The sequence below is a fragment of the Hemitrygon akajei genome, chromosome 6 (assembly GCF_048418815.1).
Source record: "Hemitrygon akajei chromosome 6, sHemAka1.3, whole genome shotgun sequence".
NCBI classification, from domain to species: domain Eukaryota; kingdom Metazoa; phylum Chordata; class Chondrichthyes; order Myliobatiformes; family Dasyatidae; genus Hemitrygon; species Hemitrygon akajei.
The window spans coordinates 114,233,694-114,258,278 of record NC_133129.1 but is presented as its reverse complement, the minus strand read 5'-3'; the positions used below and the strand labels follow the sequence as shown (position 1 = coordinate 114,258,278).

The 24,585-nt window shown below is 52.5% G+C and overlaps 1 protein-coding gene across 1 annotated transcript in view; it reads left to right on the top strand.

Moving 5' to 3' along the window:
* madd (MAP-kinase activating death domain) overlaps window positions 1-24,585 on the top strand; it is a 259,573-nt gene that overhangs the window by 79,232 nt on the left and 155,756 nt on the right. Inside the window, exon 7 of the mRNA XM_073050049.1 lies at window positions 17,044-17,244. Coding sequence (XP_072906150.1) covers window positions 17,044-17,244 — 201 coding nt within the window. The remainder of the gene's footprint in view (window positions 1-17,043; window positions 17,245-24,585) is intronic.

The window sequence follows — 24,585 nt, the reverse complement described above, 5'->3', positions numbered from 1 at the left end:
GGAGCACTGGGTACAGACACTGCTGACCCTACACTCGGGAGCACTGGGTACAGACACTGCTGACCCTACACTCAGCGCTGGGTACAGACTCTGCTGACGCTACACGCAGTACTGGATACAGACACTGCTGACCCTACACTCACCAGCTCTGGGTACAGACACTGCTGACCCTAGACTCACCAGCACTGGATACAGACACTGCTGACCCTACACTCAGCACTGGGTACAGACTCTGCTGACCCTACACTCGGGAGCACTGGGTACAGACACTGCTGACCCTACACTCAGCACTGGGTACAGAATCTGCTGACGCTACACTCAGCCCTGGGTACAGACACTGCTGACCCTACACTCGGGAGCACTGGGTACAGACACTGCTGACCCTACACTCAGCGCTGGGTACAGACTCTGCTGACGCTACACGCAGTACTGGATACAGACACTGCTGACCCTACACTCACCAGTACTGGATACAGACACTGCTGAGACCCTACATTCAGTACTGGATACAGACACTGCTGACCCTCCACACAGTACTGGATACAGACACTGTTGACCCTACACTCAGCTCTGGGTACAGACACTGCTGACCCTACACTCGGGAGCACTGGGTACAGACACTGCTGACCCTACACTCGGGAGCACTGGGTACAGACACTGCTGACCCTACACTCAGCGCTGGGTACAGACTCTGCTGACGCTACACGCAGTACTGCATACAGACACTGCTGTCCCTACACTCACCAGCGCTGGGTACAGACACTGCTGACCCTAGACTCACCAGCACTGGATACAGACACTGCTGAGACCCTACACTCAGTACTGGATACAGACACTGCTGACCCTCCACACAGTACTGGATACAGACACTGCTGACCCTACACTCGGGAGCACTGGGTACAGACACTCCTGACCCTACACTCAGCGCTGGGTACTGACTCTGCTGACGCTACATGCTGTACTGGGTACAGCCACTGCTGACCCTAGACTCACCAGCACTGGGTACAGACTCTGCTGACGCTACACTCAGCACTGGGTACAGGGACTGCTGACCCTACACTCACCAGCGCTGGGTACAGACACTACTAACCCTACACGCAGTACTGGATACAGACACTGCTGACCCTAGACTCACCAGCACTGGTTACAGACACTGCTGACCCTACACTCACCAGCGCTGGGTACAGACACTGCTGAGACCCTACACTCAGCACTCGGTACAGGCACTGCTGAGAGCCTCCACACAGTACTGGATACAGACACTGCTGACGCTATACTCAGCACTGGGTACAAACACTGCTGAGACCCTACACTCAGCACTGGGTACAGAGTCTGCAGACCCTACATTCACCAGCGCTGTGCACAGACACTGCTGACCCTACATTCGGCAGCACTGGGTACAGACACTGCTGACCCCACACACAGCACTGGGTACAGACATTGCTGACCCTACACTTGGCGGCACTGGGTACAGACACTGCTGACCCTACACACAGCACTGGGTACAGACTCTGCTGAGCCCCTGCTCTCAGAACTGGGTGCAAACACTGCTGACCCCACACACAGCACTGGGTACAGACATTGCTGACCCTACACGCATTACTGGATACAGACACTGCTGACGCAACACTCCGCACTGGGTACAAACACTGCTGACCCTACACTCGGTAGCACTAGGTACAGACACTGCTGACCATACACGCATTACTGGATACAGATACTGCTGACGCAACACTCAGCAATGGGTACAAACACTGCTGACCGTACACTCACCAGCGCAGGGTACAGACACTGCTGACCCTACACTCAGCAGCACTGAGTACAGACACTGCTGACCCTACACTCAGCAGCACTGGGTACAGACACTGCTGACCCTACACTCAGCAGCACTGGGTACAGACATTGCTGACCCTACACTCAGCAGCACTGAGTTCAGACACTGCTGACCCTACACGCAGTACTGGATACAGACACTGCTGAGACTCTACACTCAGCACTGGGTACAGATACTGCTGACCCTACACTCGGGAGCACTGGGTACAGACACTCCTGACCCTACACTCAGCGCTGGGTACAGACTCTGCTGACCCTACACTCACCAGCGCAGGGTGCAAACACTGCTGACCCTACACTCGGCAGCACTGGGAAAAGACACTGCTGACGCAACACTCAGCACTGGGTACAAACACTGTTGACCCTACACTCGGTAGCACTGGGTACAGACACTGCTGTCCCTACACTCGGTAGCACTGGGTACAGACACTGCTGACGCTACACACAACACTGGGTACAGACTCTTCTGACCCCACACACCACACTGGGTACAGACACTGCTGACCCTACACTCAGCACTGGGTACAGACTCTGCTGACCCTACACTCGGGAGCACTGGGTACAGACACTGCTGACCCTACACTCAGCACTGGGTACAGAATCTGCTGACGCTACACTCAGCCCTGGGTACAGACACTGCTGACCATACACTCAGCACTGGGTACAGACACTGTTGACCCTACACTCAGCTCTGGGTACAGACTCTGCTGACCCTACACTCGGGAGCACTGGGTACAGACACTGCTGACCCTACACTCGGGAGCACTGGGTACAGACACTGCTGACCCTACACTCAGCGCTGGGTACAGACTCTGCTGACGCTACACGCAGTACTGGATACAGACACTGCTGACCCTAGACTCACCAGCACTGGGTACAGACTCTGCTGACCCTACACTCACCAGCGCAGGGTGCAAACACTGCTGACCCTACACTCGGCAGCACTGGGAAAAGACACTGCTGACGCAACACTCAGCACTGGGAACAAACACTGCTGACCCTACACTCGGTAGCACTGGGTACAGACACTGCTGACCCTACACTCGGTAGCACTGGGTACAGACACTGCTGACGCTACACACAACACTGGGTACAGACTCTGCTGACCCCACACACAGCACTGGGTACAGACACTGCTGACGCTACACTCAGCACTGGGTACAGACTCTGCTGACCCTACACTCGGGAGCACTGGGTACAGACACTGCTGACCCTACACTCAGCACTGGGTACAGAATCTGCTGACCCTACACTCAGCACTGGGTACAGACACTGTTGACCCTACACTCAGCTCTGGGTACAGACTCTGCTGACCCTACACTCGGGAGCACTGGGTACAGACACTGCTGACCCTACACTCGGGAGAACTGGGTACAGACACTGCTGACCCTACACTCAGCGCTGGGTACAGACTCTGCTGACGCTACACGCAGTACTGGATACAGACACTGCTGACCCTACACTCACCAGCGCTGGGTACAGACACTGCTGACCCTAGACTCACCAGCACTGGATACAGACACTGCTGAGACCCTGCACTCAGTACTGGATACAGACACTGCTGACCCTCCACACAGTACTGGATACAGACACTGCTGACCCTACACTCAGCACTGGGTACAGACACTGTTGACCCTACACTCAGCTCTGGGTACAGACTCTGCTGACCCTACACTCGGGAGCACTGGGTACAGACACTGCTGACCCTACACTCGGGAGCACTGGGTACAAACACTGCTGCCCCTACACTCGGTAGCACTGGGTACAGACACTGCTGACGCTACACACAACACTGGGTACAGACTCTGCTGACCCCACACACAGCACTGGGTAAAGACACTGCTGACCCTACACTCAGCACTGGGTACAGACTCTGCTGACCCTACACTCGGGAGCACTGGGTACAGACACTGCTGACCCTACACTCAGCACTGGGTACAGAATCTGCTGATGCTACACTCAGCCTTGGGTACAGACACTGCTGACCCTACACTCGGGAGCACTGGGTACAGACACTGCTGACCCTACACTCACCACTGGGTACAGACACTGCTGACCCTACACTCAGCACTGGGTACAGACTCTGCTGACCCTACACTCGGGAGCACTGGGTACAGACACTGCTGACCCTACACTCATCACTGGGTACAGAATCTGCTGACGCTACACTCAGCCCTGGGTACAGACACTGCTGACCCTACACTCGGGAGCACTGGGTACAGACACTGCTGACCCTACACTCAGCACTGGGTACAGAATCTGCTGACCCTACACTCAGCACTGGGTACAGACACTGTTGACCCTACACTCAGCTCTGGGTACAGACTCTGCTGACCCTACACTCGGGAGCACTGGGTACAGACACTGCTGACCCTACACACAGCACTGGGTACAGACTCTGCTGAGCCCCTGCTCTCAGAACTGGGTGCAAACACTGCTGACCCCACACACAGCACTGGGTACAGACATTGCTGACCCTACACGCATTACTGGATACAGACACTGCTGACGCAACACTCCGCACTGGGTACAAACACTGCTGACCCTACACTCGGTAGCACTGGGTACAGACACTGCTGACCATACACGCATTACTGGATACAGATACTGCTGACGCAACACTCAGCAATGGGTACAAACACTGCTGACCGTACACTCACCAGCGCAGGGTACAGACACTGCTGACCATACACTCAGCACTGGGTACAGACACTGCTGACCCTACACTCAGCACTGGGTACAGACACTGCTGACGCTACACACAACACTGGGTACAGACTCTGCTGACCCCACACACAGCACTGGGTACAGACACTGCTGACCCTACACTCAGCACTGGGTACAGACTCTGCTGACCCTACACTCGGGAGCACTGGGTACAGACACTGCTGACCCTACACTCGGGAGCACTGGGTACGGACACTGCTGACCCTACACTCAGCATTGGGTACAGACTCTGCTGACCCCACACACAGCACTGGGAACAGACACTGCTGACCCTACACTCGGCAGCACTGGTTACAGACACTGCTGACCCCACACACAGCACTGGGTACAAACACTGCTGACCCTACACTCGGTAGCACTGGGTACAGACATTGCTGACGCCACACACAACACTGGGTACAGACTCTGCTGAACCCACACACAGCACTGGGTACAGACACTGCTGAACCTACACTCGGCAGCACTGGTTACAGACACTGCTGACCCCACACACAGCACTGGGTACAGACACTGCTGACCCTAGACTCACCAGCGCTGGGTACAGACACTGCTGACCCTACACACAGCGCTGGGTACAGACACTGCTGACCCTACACACAGCACTGGGTACAGACATTGCTGACCCTACACTCGGCAGCACTGGTTACAGACACTGCTGACCCCACACACAGCACTGGGTACAGACACTGCTGACCCTACACTCAGCACTGGGTACAGACACTGCTGATCCTACACTCACCAGCACTGGGTACAGACACTGCTGACCCTACACTTGGTAGCACTGGGTACAGACACTGCTGACCCTACACTCAGCACTGGGTACAGACACTGCTGACCCTACACTCAGTAGCACTGGGTACAGACACTGCTTACACTACACTTGGTAGCACTGGGTACAGACACTGCTGAGGCCCTACACTCAGCACAGGGTACAGACTCTGCTGACCCTGCACTCATCACTGGGTACAGACACTGCTGAACCCACACACAGCACTGGGTACAGACACTGCTGAACCTACACTCGGCAGCACTGGTTACAGACACTGCTGACCCCACACACAGCACTGTGTACAGACACTGCTGACCCTAGACTCACCAGCGCTGGGTACAGACACTGCTGACCCTACACTCAGCACTGGGTACAGACACTGCTGACGCTACACAGAACACTGGGTACAGACTCTGCTGACCCCACACACAGCACTGGGTACAGACACTGCTGACCCTACACTCAGCACTGGGTACAGACTCTGCTGACCCTACACTCGGGAGCACTGGGTACAGACACTGCTGACCCTACACTCAGCGCTGTGTACAGACTCTGCTGACCCTACACTCACCAGCGCAGGGTACAGACACTTCTGACCCTATACTCACCAGCGCTGGGTACAGACACTGCTGACCCTACACTCACCAGCGCTGGGTACAGACACTGCTGACCCTAGACTCACCAGCGTAGGGTACAGACACTGCTGAGACCCTACACTCAGTTCTGGATACAGACACTGCTGACCCTCCACACAGTACTGGATACAGACACTGCTGACCCTACATTCGGCAGTACTGGATACAGACACTGCTGACGCTACAATCGGCAGTACTGGATACAGACACTGCTGACTCTACACGCAGTACTGTATACAGACACTGCTGACCCTAGACTCAGCACTGGTTACAGACTCTGCTGAGACCCTACACACAGCGTTGGGGTACAGACACTGCTGACCCTACATTCAGCGCTGTGTAGAGACACTGCTAACCCTACACTCAGCACTGGGTACAGACACAGCTGACGGTACACGCAGTACTGGGTACAGACACTGCTGACCCTACACTCAGCACTGGGTACAGACACTGCTGACGCTACACACAACACTGGGTACAGACACTGCTGACGCTACACGCAGTACTGTATACAGACACTGCTGACCCTAGACTCAGCACTGGGTACAGACTCTGCTGAGACCCTACACACAGCGTTGGGGTACAGACACTGCTGACCCTACATTCAGCGCTGGGTAGAGACACTGCTGAGACACTACACTCAGCACTGGGTACAGACACTGCTAACCCTACACTCAGCACTGGGTACAGACACTGCTGACGCTACACGCAGTACTGGGTACAGACACTGCTGACCCTACACTCAGCACTGGGTACAGACACTGCTGACGCTACACACAACACTGGGTGCAGACTCTGCTGACCCCACACACAGTACTGGGTACAGACACTGCTGACCCTACACTCAGCACTGGGTACAGACTCTGCTGACCCTACACTCGGGAGCACTGGGTACAGACACTGCTGACCCTACACTAGGGAGCACTGGGTACAGACACTGCTGGTCCTACACTGAGCACTGGGTACAGACTCTGCTGACGCTACAGTCAGCCCTGGGTACAGACACTGCTGACCCTACACTCAGAACTGGGTACAGACACTGTTGACCCTACACTCAGCACTGGGTACAGACTCTGCTGACCCTACACTCGGGAGCACTGGGTACAAACACTGCTGACCCTACACTCGGGAGCACTGGGTACAGACTCTGCTGACCCTACACTGAGCGCTGGGTACAGACTCTGCTGACGCTACACGCAGTACTGGATACAGACACTGCTGCCCGTACACTCACCAGCGCAGGGTACAGACACTGCTGACCCTACACTCACCAGCGCAGGGTACAGACACTGCTGACCCTACACTCACCAGCACTGGGTACAGACACTGCTGACCCTAGACTCACCAACACAGGGTACAGACACTGCTGACCCTACACTCACCAGCGCAGGGTACAGACACTGCTGACCCTACACTCACCAGCACTGGGTACAGACACTGCTGACCCTAGACTCACCAGCACTGTGTACAGACACTGCTGACCCTAGACTCACCAGCACTGGGTGCAGAGACTGCTGACCCTACACTCAGCACTGGGTACAGACACTGCTGACCCTACACTCACCAGCACAGGGTACAGACACTGCTGACCCTACACTCACCAGCGCTGGGTACAGACACTGCTGACCCTAGACTCACCAGCACTGGGTACAGACACTGCTGACCCTACACTCGGTGGCACTGGGTACAGACACTGCTGACCTTACACTCAGCAATGGGTACAGACACTGCTGATGCTACACACAACACTGGGTACAGACACTGCTGACCCTACACTCACCAGCGCTGGGTACAGACACTGCTGACCCTAGACTCACCAGCACTGGATACAGACACTGCTGAGACCCTGCACTCAGTACTGGATACAGACACTGCTGACCCTCCACACAGTACTGGATACAGACACTGCTGACCCTACACTCAGCACTGGGTACAGACACTGTTGACCCTACACTCAGCTCTGGGTACAGACTCTGCTGACCCTACACTCGGGAGCACTGGGTACAGACACTGCTGACCCTACACTCGGGAGCACTGGGTACAAACACTGCTGCCCCTACACTCGGTAGCACTGGGTACAGACACTGCTGACGCTACACACAACACTGGGTACAGACTCTGCTGACCCCACACACAGCACTGGGTAAAGACACTGCTGACCCTACACTCAGCACTGGGTACAGACTCTGCTGACCCTACACTCGGGAGCACTGGGTACAGACACTGCTGACCCTACACTCAGCACTGGGTACAGAATCTGCTGACGCTACACTCAGCCCTGGGTACAGACACTGCTGACCCTACACTCGGGAGCACTGGGTACAGACACTGCTGACCCTACACTCACCACTGGGTACAGACACTGCTGACCCTACACTCAGCACTGGGTACAGACTCTGCTGACCCTACACTCGGGAGCACTGGGTACAGACACTGCTGACCCTACACTCAGCACTGGGTACAGAATCTGCTGACCCTACACTCAGCACTGGGTACAGACACTGTTGACCCTACACTCAGCACTGGGTACAGACATTGCTGACCCTACACTCAGCACTGGGTACAGAATCTGCTGACCCTACACTCAGCACTGGGTACAGACACTGTTGACCCTACACTCAGCACTGGGTACAGACATTGCTGACCCTACACTCAGCACTGGGTACAGACACTGCTGACCCTACACTCAGCACTGGGTACAGAATCTGCTGACCCTACACTCAGCACTGGGTACAGACACTGTTGACCCTACACTCAGCTCTGGGTACAGACTCTGCTGACCCTACACTCGGGAGCACTGGGTACAGACACTGCTGACCCTACACACAGCACTGGGTACAGACTCTGCTGAGCCCCTGCTCTCAGAACTGGGTGCAAACACTGCTGACCCCACACACAGCACTGGGTACAGACACTGCTGACGCAACACTCCGCACTGGGTACAAACACTGCTGACCCTACACTCGGTAGCACTAGGTACAGACACTGCTGACCATACACGCATTACTGGATACAGATACTGCTGACGCAACACTCAGCAATGGGTACAAACACTGCTGACCGTACACTCACCAGCGCAGGGTACAGACACTGCTGACCATACACTCAGCACTGGGTACAGACACTGCTGACCCTACACTCAGCACTGGGTACAGACACTGCTGACGCTACACACAACACTGGGTACAGACTCTGCTGACCCCACACACAGCACTGGGTACAGACACTGCTGACCCTACACTCAGCACTGGGTACAGACTCTGCTGACCCTACACTCGGGAGCACTGGGTACAGACACTGCTGACCCTACACTCGGGAGCACTGGGTACGGACACTGCTGACCCTACACTCAGCATTGGGTACAGACTCTGCTGACCCCACACACAGCACTGGGAACAGACACTGCTGACCCTACACTCGGCAGCACTGGTTACAGACACTGCTGACCCCACACACAGCACTGGGTACAAACACTGCTGACCCTACACTCGGTAGCACTGGGTACAGACATTGCTGACGCCACACACAACACTGGGTACAGACTCTGCTGAACCCACACACAGCACTGGGTACAGACACTGCTGAACCTACACTCGGCAGCACTGGTTACAGACACTGCTGACCCCACACACAGCACTGGGTACAGACACTGCTGACCCTAGACTCACCAGCGCTGGGTACAGACACTGCTGACCCTACACACAGCGCTGGGTACAGACACTGCTGACCCTACACTCAGTAGCACTGGGTACAGACACTGCTTACACTACACTTGGTAGCACTGGGTACAGACACTGCTGAGGCCCTACACTCAGCACAGGGTACAGACTCTGCTGACCCTGCACTCATCACTGGGTACAGACACTGCTGAACCCACACACAGCACTGGGTACAGACACTGCTGAACCTACACTCGGCAGCACTGGTTACAGACACTGCTGACCCCACACACAGCACTGTGTACAGACACTGCTGACCCTAGACTCACCAGCGCTGGGTACAGACACTGCTGACCCTACACTCAGCACTGGGTACAGACACTGCTGACGCTACACAGAACACTGGGTACAGACTCTGCTGACCCCACACACAGCACTGGGTACAGACACTGCTGACCCTACACTCAGCACTGGGTACAGACTCTGCTGACCCTACACTCGGGAGCACTGGGTACAGACACTGTTGACCCTACACTCAGCACTGGGTACAGACTCTGCTGACCCTACACTCAGGAGCACTGGGTACAGCCACTGCTGACCCTAAACTCGGGAGCACTGGGTACAGACACTGCTGACCCTACACTCAGCGCTGTGTACAGACTCTGCTGACCCTACACTCACCAGCGCAGGGTACAGACACTTCTGACCCTATACTCACCAGCGCTGGGTACAGACACTGCTGACCCTACACTCACCAGCGCTGGGTACAGACACTGCTGACCCTAGACTCACCAGCGTAGGGTACAGACACTGCTGAGACCCTACACTCAGTACTGGATACAGACACTGCTGACCCTCCACACAGTACTGGATACAGACACTGCTGACCCTACATTCGGCAGTACTGGATACAGACACTGCTGACGCTACAATCGGCAGTACTGGATACAGACACTGCTGACTCTACACGCAGTACTGTATACAGACACTGCTGACCCTAGACTCAGCACTGGGTACAGACTCTGCTGAGACCCTACACACAGCGTTGGGGTACAGACACTGCTGACCCTACATTCAGCGCTGGGTAGAGACACTGCTAACCCTACACTCAGCACTGGGTACAGACACTGCTGACGCTACACGCAGTACTGGGTACAGACACTGCTGACCCTACACTCAGCACTGGGTACAGACACTGCTGACGCTACACACAACACTGGGTACAGACACTGCTGACGCTACACGCAGTACTGTATACAGACACTGCTGACCCTAGACTCAGCACTGGGTACAGACTCTGCTGAGACCCTACACACAGCGTTGGGGTACAGACACTGCTGACCCTACATTCAGCGCTGGGTAGAGACACTGCTGAGACCCTACACTCAGCACTGGGTACAGACACTGCTAACCCTACACTCAGCACTGGGTACAGACACTGCTGACGCTACACGCAGTACTGGGTACAGACACTGCTGACCCTACACTCAGCACTGGGTACAGACACTGCTGAAGCTACACACAACACTGGGTACAGACTCTGCTGACCCCACACACAGTACTGGGTACAGACACTGCTGACCCTACACTCAGCACTGGGTACAGACTCTGCTGACCCTACACTCGGGAGCACTGGGTACAGACACTGCTGACCCTACACTAGGGAGCACTGGGTACAGACACTGCTGGTCCTACACTGAGCACTGGGTACAGACTCTGCTGACGCTACAGTCAGCCCTGGGTACAGACACTGCTGACCCTACACTCAGAACTGGGTACAGACACTGTTGACCCTACACTCAGCACTGGGTACAGACTCTGCTGACCCTACACTCGGGAGCACTGGGTACAAACACTGCTGACCCTACACTCGGGAGCACTGGGTACAGACTCTGCTGACCCTACACTGAGCGCTGGGTACAGACTCTGCTGACGCTACACGCAGTACTGGATACAGACACTGCTGCCCGTACACTCACCAGCGCAGGGTACAGACACTGCTGACCCTACACTCACCAGCGCAGGGTACAGACACTGCTGACCCTACACTCACCAGCACTGGGTACAGACACTGCTGACCCTAGACTCACCAACACAGGGTACAGACACTGCTGACCCTACACTCACCAGCGCAGGGTACAGACACTGCTGACCCTACACTCACCAGCACTGGGTACAGACACTGCTGACCCTAGACTCACCAGCACTGTGTACAGACACTGCTGACCCTAGACTCACCAGCACTGGGTGCAGAGACTGCTGACCCTACACTCAGCACTGGGTACAGACACTGCTGACCCTACACTCACCAGCACAGGGTACAGACACTGCTGACCCTACACTCACCAGCGCTGGGTACAGACACTGCTGACCCTAGACTCACCAGCACTGGGTACAGACACTGCTGACCCTACACTCGGTGGCACTGGGTACAGACACTGCTGACCTTACACTCAGCAATGGGTACAGACACTGCTGATGCTACACACAACACTGGGTACAGACTCTGCTGACCCTACACTCGGGAGCACTGGGTACAGACATTGCTGACCCTACACTCACCAGCGCTGGGTAAAGACTCTGCTGACGCTACACGCAGTACTGGATACAGACACTGCTGACCCTACACTCACCAGCGCAGGGTACAGACACTGCTGACCCTAGACTCACCAGCACTGGGTACAGACACTGCTGACCCTACACTCACCAGCGCTGGGTACAGTCACTGCTGACCCTTGACTGACCAGCACTGGGTACAGACCCTACACACAGTACTGGGTACAGGCACTGTTGACCCTACACTCAGCACTGGGTACAGACTCTGCTGACCCTACACTCGGGAGCACTGGGTACAGACACTGCTGACCCTACACTCGGGAGCACTGGGTACGGACACTGCTGACCCTACACTCAGCATTGGGTACAGACTCTGCTGACCCCACACACAGCACTGGGAACAGACACTGCTGACCCTACACTCGGCAGCACTGGTTACAGACACTGCTGACCCTACACACAGCACTGGGTACAGACATTGCTGACCCTACACTCAGCAGCACTGGTTACAGACACTGCTGACCCCACACACAGCACTGGGTACAGACACTGCTGACCCTACACTCAGCACTGGGTACAGACACTGCTGATCCTACACTCACCAGCACTGGGTACAGACACTGCTGACCCTACACTTGGTAGCACTGGGTACAGACACTGCTGTCCCTACACTCAGCCCTGGGTACAGACACTGCTGACCCTACACTCAGTAGCACTGGGTACAGACACTGCTTACACTACACTTGGTAGCACTGGGTACAGACACTGCTGAGGCCCTACACTCAGCACAGGGTACAGACTCTGCTGACCCTGCACTCATCACTGGGTACAGACACTGCTGAACCCACACACAGCACTGGGTACAGACACTGCTGAACCTACACTCGGCAGCACTGGTTACAGACACTGCTGACCCCACACACAGCACTGGGTACAGACACTGCTGACCCTAGACTCACCAGCGCTGGGTACAGACACTGCTGACCCTACACTCAGCACTGGGTACAGACACTGCTGACGCTACACACAACACTGGGTACAGACTCTGCTGACCCCACACACAGCACTGGGTACAGACACTGCTGACCCTACACTCAGCACTGGGTACAGACTCTGCTGACCCTACACTCGGGAGCACTGGGTACAGACACTGTTGATCCTACACTCAGCACTGGGTACAGACTCTGCTGAACCTACACTCGGCAGCACTGGTTACAGACACTGCTGACCCCACACACAGCACTGGGAACAGACACTGCTGACCCTAGACTCACCAGCGCTGGGTACAGACACTGCTGGTCCTACACTGAGCACTGGGTACAGACTCTGCTGACGCTACAGTCAGCCCTGGGTACAGACACTGCTGACCCTACACTCAGAACTGGGTACAGACACTGTTGACCCTACACTCAGCACTGGGTACAGACTCTGCTGACCCTACACTCGGGAGCACTGGGTACAAACACTGCTGACCCTACACTCGAGAGCACTGGGTACAGACTCTGCTGACACTACACTGAGCGCTGGGTACAGACTCTGCTGACGCTACACGCAGTACTGGATACAGACACTGCTGCCCGTACACTCACCAGCGCAGGGTACAGACACTGCTGACCCTACACTCACCAGCGCAGGGTACAGACACTGCTGACCCTACACTCACCAGCACTGGGTACAGACACTGCTGACCCTAGACTCACCAACACAGGGTACAGACACTGCTGACCCTACACTCACCAGCGCAGGGTACAGACACTGCTGACCCTACACTCACCAGCACTGGGTACAGACACTGCTGACCCTAGACTCACCAGCACTGTGTACAGACACTGCTGACCCTAGACTCACCAGCACTGGGTGCAGAGACTGCTGACCCTACACTCAGCACTGGGTACAGACACTGCTGACCCTACACTCACCAGCGCAGGGTACAGACACTGCTGACCCTAGACTCACCAGCACTGGGTGCAGAGACTGCTGACCCTACACTCACCAGCGCTGGGTACAGACACTGTTGATCCTACACTCAGCACTGGGTACAGACTCTGCTGAACCTACACTCGGCAGCACTGGTTACAGACACTGCTGACCCCACACACAGCACTGGGAACAGACACTGCTGACCCTACACTCAGCAGCACTGGTTACAGACACTTCTGACCCCACACACAGCACTGGGTACAGACACTGCTGACCCTAGACTCACCAGCGCTGGGTACAGACACTGCTGGTCCTACACTGAGCACTGGGTACAGACTCTGCTGACGCTACAGTCAGCCCTGGGTACAGACACTGCTGACCCTACACTCAGAACTGGGTACAGACACTGTTGACCCTACACTCAGCACTGGGTACAGACTCTGCTGACCCTACACTCGGGAGCACTGGGTACAAACACTGCTGACCCTACACTCGGGAGCACTGGGTACAGACTCTGCTGACCCTACACTGAGCGCTGGGTACAGACTCTGCTGACGCTACACGCAGTACTGGATACAGACACTGCTGACCCTACACACAGCAATGGGTACAGACATTGCTGACCCTACACTCGGCAGCACTGGTTACAGACACTGCTGACCCCAAACACAGCACTGGGTACAGACACTGCTGACCCTACACTCAGCACTGGGTACAGACACTGCTGATCCTACACTCACCAGCACTGGGTACAGACACTGCTGACCCTACACTTGGTAGCACTGGGTACAGACACTGCTGACCCTACACTCAGCACTGGGTACAGACACTGCTGACCCTACACTCAGTAGCACTGGGTACAGACACTGCTTACACTACACTTGGTAGCACTGGGTACAGACACTGCTGAGGCCCTACACTCAGCACAGGGTACAGACTCTGCTGACCCTGCACTCATCACTGGGTACAGACACTGCTGAACCCACACACAGCACTGGGTACAGACACTGCTGAACCTACACTCGGCAGCACTGGTTACAGACACTGCTGACCCCACACACAGCACTGTGTACAGACACTGCTGACCCTAGACTCACCAGCGCTGGGTACAGACACTGCTGACCCTACACTCAGCACTGGGTACAGACACTGCTGACGCTACACAGAACACTGGGTACAGACTCTGCTGACCCCACACACAGCACTGGGTACAGACACTGCTGACCCTACACTCAGCACTGGGTACAGACTCTGCTGACCCTACACTCGGGAGCACTGGGTACAGACACTGTTGATCCTACACTCAGCACTGGGTACAGACTCTGCTGACCCTACACTCGGGAGCACTGGGTACAGCCACTGCTGACCCTAAACTCGGGAGCACTGGGTACAGACACTGCTGACCCTACACTCAGCGCTGTGTACAGACTCTGCTGACCCTACACTCACCAGCGCAGGGTACAGACACTTCTGACCCTATACTCACCAGCGCTGGGTACAGACACTGCTGACCCTACACTCACCAGCGCTGGGTACAGACACTGCTGACCCTAGACTCACCAGCGCAGGGTACAGACACTGCTGACCCTAGACTCACCAGCACTGGGTACAGACACTGCTGACCCTACACTTTGTTGGACTGGGTACGGACACTGCTGACCCTACACTTTGTAGGACTGCGTACGTAGACTGCAGACCCTACACTCGGTAGGACTGGGTACCGACACTGCTGACACTACTCTTGGTAGGACTGGGTACAGACACTGCTGACCCTACACTTTGTAGGACTGGGTACGGACACTGCTGACCCTACACTTTGTAGGACTGGGTACGGACACTGCTGACCCTACACTTTGTAGGACTGCGTACGGAGACTGCAGACCGTACACTCGGTAGGACTGGGTACCGACACTGCTGACCCTGCACTTTGTAGGACTGCGTACAGACACTGCTGACCCTACTCTCAGTAGGACTGCGTACAGACACTGCTGACCCTACACATGGCAGTACTGGGTACAGGCACTGCTGACCCTACACTTTGTAGGACTGGGTACAGACACTGCTGACCCTACACATGGCAGTACTGGGTACAGACACTGCTGACCCTACACTTTGTAGGACTGGGTACGGACACTGCTGACCCTACATTTTGTAGGACTGGGTACGGACACTGCTGACCCTACACACAGTACTGGGTAAGGACACTGCTGAGACCCTACACTCGGTAGGACTGGGTACCGACACTGCAGACCCTACACTCGGTAGGACTAGGTACAGACACTGCTGACCCTGCACATGGCAGTACTGGGTACAGACAGCACAGGAATTGCCACAACTGCAGCAGGTACTACTTTATAGAGCACCACAACAATCACCTCCAGCAGTGACAGGTCAGGATTTGTAAGATAAGGTAAATCTATATTTATCCTGAAGGAAAATATTGTTGTAAAGTTGTTTAGTGAGAAATAGTTACCTTAAAAAGCAAAATGTAAGCATTGAGGTTAAAAAAAGAAACAAAATGTGCATTACAAAGTAATTGAGCGAAATACAGATGTGCCTTGAAACCGTATACTTATTGAGGAGAAGGGATCTCCTCTGGTGTTCAGTGGTGCAGCTCAGTGGAATCTGTTACTAAATGTGCTCTTCTGTTTGTCCAGTATGTCATGGACAGGGGAGAGGAATTGTGCATAATGCTGTGTAGCTTCTGCAGCATCCTCCTGTGTGTAGGGTCACTGGTGTCATATTGATGTTGAGCTGCAGGTGAGTCAGCCTACACCAGTCAACAAATACTGCCATCCTCTGGCGATGCATTGTCTATTCATCCTATTTTGAAGCAATGCGATTTCTAAGACAGAGTTTTTGTGTGTTTTTTTTGGGGGGCTTCTCAGTTAGTTCTCTATATTCAATGTTTGTCTATTTCTGCTTTCTCTTTCCTCTGACTCAGAGCCTGACAAGAAGAAAAGGAGTCCAATAGAGGGAGGTCCCTTCATTGGTATTAAGGAGTCCATGCCCTCAAAAGGGGAAATTAAGCCCCCCGACGTACCAGTGACTCACTTGCAACTCCCACCTAAAGCCACCGTCAACAAGGGGTTGGGCGAGTATGACTCCCGAAGTCTAAATGAAGAAAATTTTTTAGCTTCAATCGGTGTGTACTGCGTTTGCACATGTTATAGAATACAACTTGATAGCAAGGCATTTGGCTTGTGTGCCGCTAGCTTTCTGTGACAAGAAAGCACATGTCGGCAACTGCAAGACCTGTGCTTGTATGTTTGCGATTGTTGAATATCTGTGCCTGTGCTTGGACCAAATTGGTGGCTTATTTGGAGATACTCCCACACTCTGCAGGGCTCTTTGAATATTGCCATTCCATCCCCTGTTTACCAGGTATTAAAGACCATGCTTTGAATGCTATTTGAAATAATACAAGTTAAATTTGAATGTCAGATACAGGGGCAGAACATCAGTAGTGAATTCTCAGGGGAAGACTGAAATGTGAACTTTACAAGGTAAACTTTGGACTTTAGGTACCTGTTAGTGAAAGTTAGGGAGAAAAAATTGGTCAGGAAGCTTGTAAATAGTTTCATTTCATTAATCAAAAGGCAAAAAAAGGTAAATCAGGAACTTAATTGTAAAACATTACATGGTGTAATATGATCCCTTGATGAACCCTTCTGAACCATCATTTGTACTGTTGCATCCTAGTCTTGTCTTGTATAATCACTCTCTCGCCCTAATCTGTAATTAATAGCATGATTTGTACTTAGTGCTTTCTGCCTTTATTTTCTTAACCCAAATATCGCAAATTATTTCATATTCATCAATATACTTTGTGCCCAACTTGTCTTGCTGCTTTTAGTTAATTGACCACATGGACACCAAGGTCTCCCCACTCATCTTAAATCTAAAAATGATTTGAGGCTTATTAGAATCAGAGGTAATATGTAGAGGAAGGGTTCCTAAAGAATTCTGTGTCTGTATTTACAAATAAGTAGAACTGAGTTCAAACCCAGCTACGTGGCTACACGTAGCTTGGAGACTTTATTGCCCTATAATACATCAACACCGGGTATAGACCCCACTTCAATAGCACACAGTCACACCAGGTACAGACCTCACTTTAATGGTACACAGTCACACTGGGTACAGACCCCACTTTAATGGTACACAGTCACACTGGGTACAGACCCCACTTTAATGGTACACAGTCACACTGGGTACAGACCCCCATTTTAATGGTACACAGTCACACTGGGTACAGACCACACTTCAATGGTACACAGTCACACTGGGTACAGACCCCACTTCAATGATACACAGTCACACTGGGTACAGACCCCACTTCAATGGTACACTGTCACACTAAGTACAGGCCCCACTTCAATAGCATAGTCACACTGGGTACAGACCCCACTTCAATGGTATACAGTCACACTGGGTACAGACCCCACTTCAGTGGTATACAATCACACTATAAGTACAGGCCCCACTTCAATAGCATAGTCACACAGGGTACAGACACCACTTCAATAGTATACAATCACACTAAGTACAGGCCCCACTTCAATAGCACACAGTCACACTGGGTACGGACCCCACTTCAATAGCATAGTCACACTGGGTAAAGACCCCACTTCAATGATACACAGTCACTCTGGGTACAGACCCCACTTCAATGATACACAGTCACACTGGGTACAGACCCCACTTCAATAGCATACAGTCACACTGGGTACAGACCCCACTTCAATCATACACAGTCACACAGGGTACAGATCCCACTTCAATAGCACACAGTCACACTGGGTACAGACCCCACTTCAATGATACACAGACACACTGGGTACAGACCCCACTTCAATGATACACAGTCACACTGGGTACAGACCCCACTTCAATGATACACAGTCACACTGGGTACAGATCCCACTTCAATGATACACAGTCACACTGGGTACAGATCCCACTTCAATAGCACACAGTCACACTGGGTACAGACCCCACTTCAATGGTACACTGTCACACTGGGTGCAGACCCCACTTCAATAGCATACAATCACACTGCGTACAGAACCCACTTCAATAGCATACAGTCACACTAAGTACAGACCCCACTTCAATGGTACACTGTCACACTGGGTACAGACCCCACTTCAATGGTACACTGTCACACTAAGTACAGACCCCACTTCAATAGCATGCAGTCAAACTAAGTACAGGCCCCACTTCAATGGTACACTGTCACACTGTGTACAAATCCCACTTCAATGGTACACTGTCACACTGGGTACAGACCCCACTTCAATAGCATACAGTCACACTGGGTACAGACCCCACTTCAATGATAGACAGTCACACTGGGTACAGATCCCACTTCAGTGGTACACTGTCACACTGGGTACAGACCCCACTTCAATGGTATACAGTCACACTGGGTACAGACCCCACTTCAATAGCATACAGTCACACTGGGTACAGACCCCACTTCAATAGCATACAGTCACACTGGGTACAGACTCCACTTCAATAGCATACAATCACACTAAGTACAGGCCCCACTTCAATGGTACACTGTCACACTGGGTACTGACCCCACTTTAATAGCATACAATCACACTGGGTACAGAACCCACTTCAATAGCATACAGTCACACTAAGTACAGACCCCACTTCAATGGTACACTGTCACACTAGGTACAGACCCCACTTCAATGGTACACTGTCACACTGGGTACAGACCCCACTTCAATGGTACACTGTCACACTGGGTACAGACCGCACTTCAATGGTACACTGTCACACTAAGTACAGGCCCCACTTCAATGGTACACTGTCACACTGGGTACAGATCCCACTTCAATAGCACACAGTCACACTGGGTACAGACCCCACTTCAATGATACACAGTTACACTGCGTGCAGACCCCACTTCAATAGTATACAATCACACTGGGTACAGAACCCACTTCAATGGTATACAGTCACACTAAGTACAGGCCCAACTTCAATAGTATACAATCACACTAAGTACAGGCCCCACTTCAATAGCACACAGTCACACTAAATACAGACCCCACTTCAATAGCACACAGTCACACTAAGTACAGGCCCCACTTCAATAGCACACAGTCACACTAAATACAGACCCCACTTCATTAGCACACAGTCACACTGGGTACAGACCCCACTTCAATAGCATACAATCACACTAAGTACAGGCCCCACTTCAATGGTACACTGTCACACTGGGTACAGACCCCACTTCAATAGCACACAGTCACACTGGGTACAGACCCCACTTCAATAGCACACAGTCACACTGGGTACAGACCCCACTTCAATAGCATACACTCACACTAAGTACAGGCCCCACTTCAATGGTACACTGTCACACTGGGTACAGACCCCACTTCAATGGTACACTGTCACACTAAGTACAGACCCCACTTCAATAGCATACAGTCAAACTAAGTACTGGCCCCACTTCAATGGTACACTGTCACACTGTATACAAATCCCACTTCAATGGTACACTGTCACACTGGGTAAAGACCCCACTTCAATAGCATACAGTCACACTGGGTACAGACCCCACTTCAATGATACACAGTCACACTGGGTACAGATCCCACTTCAGTGGTACACTGTCACACTGGGTACAGACCCCACTTCAATGGTATACAGTCACACTGGGTACAGACCCCACATCAATAGCATACAGTCACACTGGGTACAGACCCCACTTCAATAGCATACAGTCACAATGGGTACAGACCCCACTTCAATAGTATACAATCACACTGGGTACAGACCCCACTTCAATGGTATACAGTCACACGAAGTACAGGCCCAACTTCAATAGCACACAGTCACACTAAATACAGACCCCACTTCAATAGCACACAGTCACACTGGGTACAGGCCCCACTTCAATAGCACACAGTCACACTGGGTACAGACCCCACTTCAATAGCATACAATCACACTAAGTACAGGCCCCACTTCAATGGTACACTGTCACACTGGATACAGACCCCACTTCAATAGCACACAGTCACACTAGGTACAGACCCCACTTCAATAGCACACAGTCACACTGGGTACAGACCCCACTTCAATAGCATACACTCACACTAAGTACAGGCCCCACTTCAATGGTACACTGTCACACTGGGTGCAGACCCCACTTCAATAGCATACAATCACACTGGGTACAGAACCCACTTCAATAGCATACAGTCACACTAAGTACAGACCCCACTTCAATGGTACACTGTCACACTGGGTACAGACCCCACTTCAATGGTACACTGTCACACTAAGTACAGACCCCACTTCAATAGCATGCAGTCAAACTAAGTACAGGCCCCACTTCAATGGTACACTGTCACACTGTGTACAAATCCCACTTCAATGGTACACTGTCACACTGGGTACAGACCCCACTTCAATAGCATACAGTCACACTGGGTACAGACCCCACTTCAATGATACACAGTCACACTGGGTACAGATCCCACTTCAGTGGTACACTGTCACACTGGGTACAGACCCCACTTCAATGGTATACAGTCACACTGGGTACAGACCCCACTTCAATAGCATACAGTCACACTGGGTACAGACCCCACTTCAATAGCATACAGTCACACTGGGTACAGACCCCACTTCAATAGTATACAATCTCACTGGGTACAGACCCCACTTCAATGGTATACAGTCACACGAAGTACAGGCCCAACTTCAATAGTATACAATCACACTAAGTACAGGCCCCACTTCAATAGCACACAGTCACACTAAATACAGACCCCACTTCAATAGCACTCAGTCACACTGGGTACAGGCCCCACTTCAATAGCACACAGTCACACTTGGTACAGACCCCACTTCAATAGCATACAATCACACTAAGTACAGGCCCCACTTCAATGGTACACTGTCACACTGGGTACTGACCCCACTTTAATAGCATACAATCACACTGGGTACAGAACCCACTTCAATAGCATACAGTCACACTAAGTACAGACCCCACTTCAATGGTACACTGTCACACTAGGTACAGACCCCACTTCAATGGTACACTGTCACACTGGGTACAGACCCCACTTCAATGGTACACTGTCACACTGGGTACAGACCCCACTTCAATGGTACACTGTCACACTAAGTACAGGCCCCACTTCAATGGTACACTGTCACACTGGGTACAGATCCCACTTCAATAGCACACAGTCACACTGGGTACAGACCCCACTTCAATGATACACAGTTACACTGCGTACAGACCCCACTTCAATAGCATACAATCACTCTGGGTACAGAACCCACTTCAATGGTATACAGTCACACTAAGTACAGGCCCAACTTCAATAGTATACAATCACACTAAGTACAGGCCCCACTTCAATAGCACACAGTCACACTAAATACAGACCCCACTTCATTAGCACACAGTCACACTGGGTACAGACCCCACTTCAATAGCATACAATCACACTAAGTACAGGCCCCACTTCAATGGTACACTGTCACACTGGGTACAGACCCCACTTCAATAGCACACAGTCACACTGGGTACAGACCCCACTTCAATAGCACACAGTCACACTGGGTACAGACCCCACTTCAATAGCATACACTCACACTAAGTACAGGCCCCACTTCAATGGTACACTGTCACACTGTATATAAATCCCACTTCAATGGTACACTGTCACACTGGGTACAGACCCCACTTCAATAGCATACAGTCACACTGGGTACAGACCCCACTTCAATGATACACTGTCACACTAAGTACAGGCCCCACTTCAATGGTACACTGTCACACTGGGTACAGATCCCACTTCAATAGCACACAGTCACACTGGGTACAGACCCCACTTCAATAGCATACAGTCACAATGGGTACAGACCCCACTTCAATAGTATACAATCACACTGGGTACAGATCCCACTTCAGTGGTACACTGTCACACGAAGTACAGGCCCAACTTCAATAGTATACAATCACACTAAGTAAAGGCCCCACTTCAATAGCACACAGTCACACTAAATACAGACCCCACTTCAATAGCACACAGTCACACTGGGTACAGGCCCCACTTCAATAGCACACAGTCACACTGGGTACAGACCCCACTTCAATAGCATACAATCACACTAAGTACAGGCCCCACTTCAATGGTACACTGTCACACTGGGTACAGACCCCACTTTAATAGCATACAATCACACTGGGTACAGAACCCACTTCAATAGCATACAGTCACACTAAGTACAGACCCCACTTCAATGGTACACTGTCACACTAGGTACAGACCCCACTTCAATGGTACACTGTCACACTGGGTACAGACCCCACTTCAATGGTACACTGTCACACTGGGTACAGACCCCACTTCAATGGTACACTGTCACACTAAGTACAGGCCGCACTTCAATGGTACACTGTCACACTGGGTACAGATCCCACTTCAATAGCACACAGTCACACTGGGTACAGACCCCACTTCAATGATACACAGTTACACTGCGTACAGACCCCACTTCAATAGCACACAGTCACACTGGGTATAGACCCCACTTCAATAGCATACACTCACACTAAGTACAGGCCCCACTTCAATGGTACACTGTCACACTGGGTACAGACCCCACTTCAATGGTACACTGTCACACTAAGTACAGACCCCACTTCAATAGCATACAGTCAAACTAAGTACAGGCCCCACTTCAATGGTACACTGTCACACTGTATACAAATCCCACTTCAATGGTACACTGTCACACTGGGTACAGACCCCATTTCAATAGCATACAGTCACACTGGGTACAGACCCCACTTCAATGATACACAGTCACACTGGGTACAGATCCCACTTCAGTGGTACACTGTCACACTGGGTACAGACCCCACTTCAATGGTATACAGTCACACTGGGTACAGACCCCACATCAATAGCATACAGTCACACTGGGTACAGACCCCACTTCAATAGCATACAGTCACAATGGGTACAGACCCCACTTCAATAGTATACAGTCACACGAAGTACAGGCCCAACTTCAATAGTATACAATCACACTAAGTACAGGCCCCACTTCAATAGCACACAGTCACACTAAATACAGACCCCACTTCAATAGCACACAGTCACACTGGGTACAGGCCCCACTTCAATAGCACACAGTCACACTGGGTACAGACCCCACTTCAATAGCATACAATCACACTAAGTACAGGCCCCACTTCAATGGTACACTGTCACACTGGGTACAGACCCCACTTCAATAGCACACAGTCACACTGGGTACAGACCCCACTTCAATAGCACACAGTCACACTGGGTACAGACCCCACTTCAATAGCATACAGTCACACTAAGTACAGACCCCACTTCAATGGTACACTGTCACACTGGGTACAGACCCCACTTCAATGGTACACTGTCACACTAAGTACAGACCCCACTTCAATAGC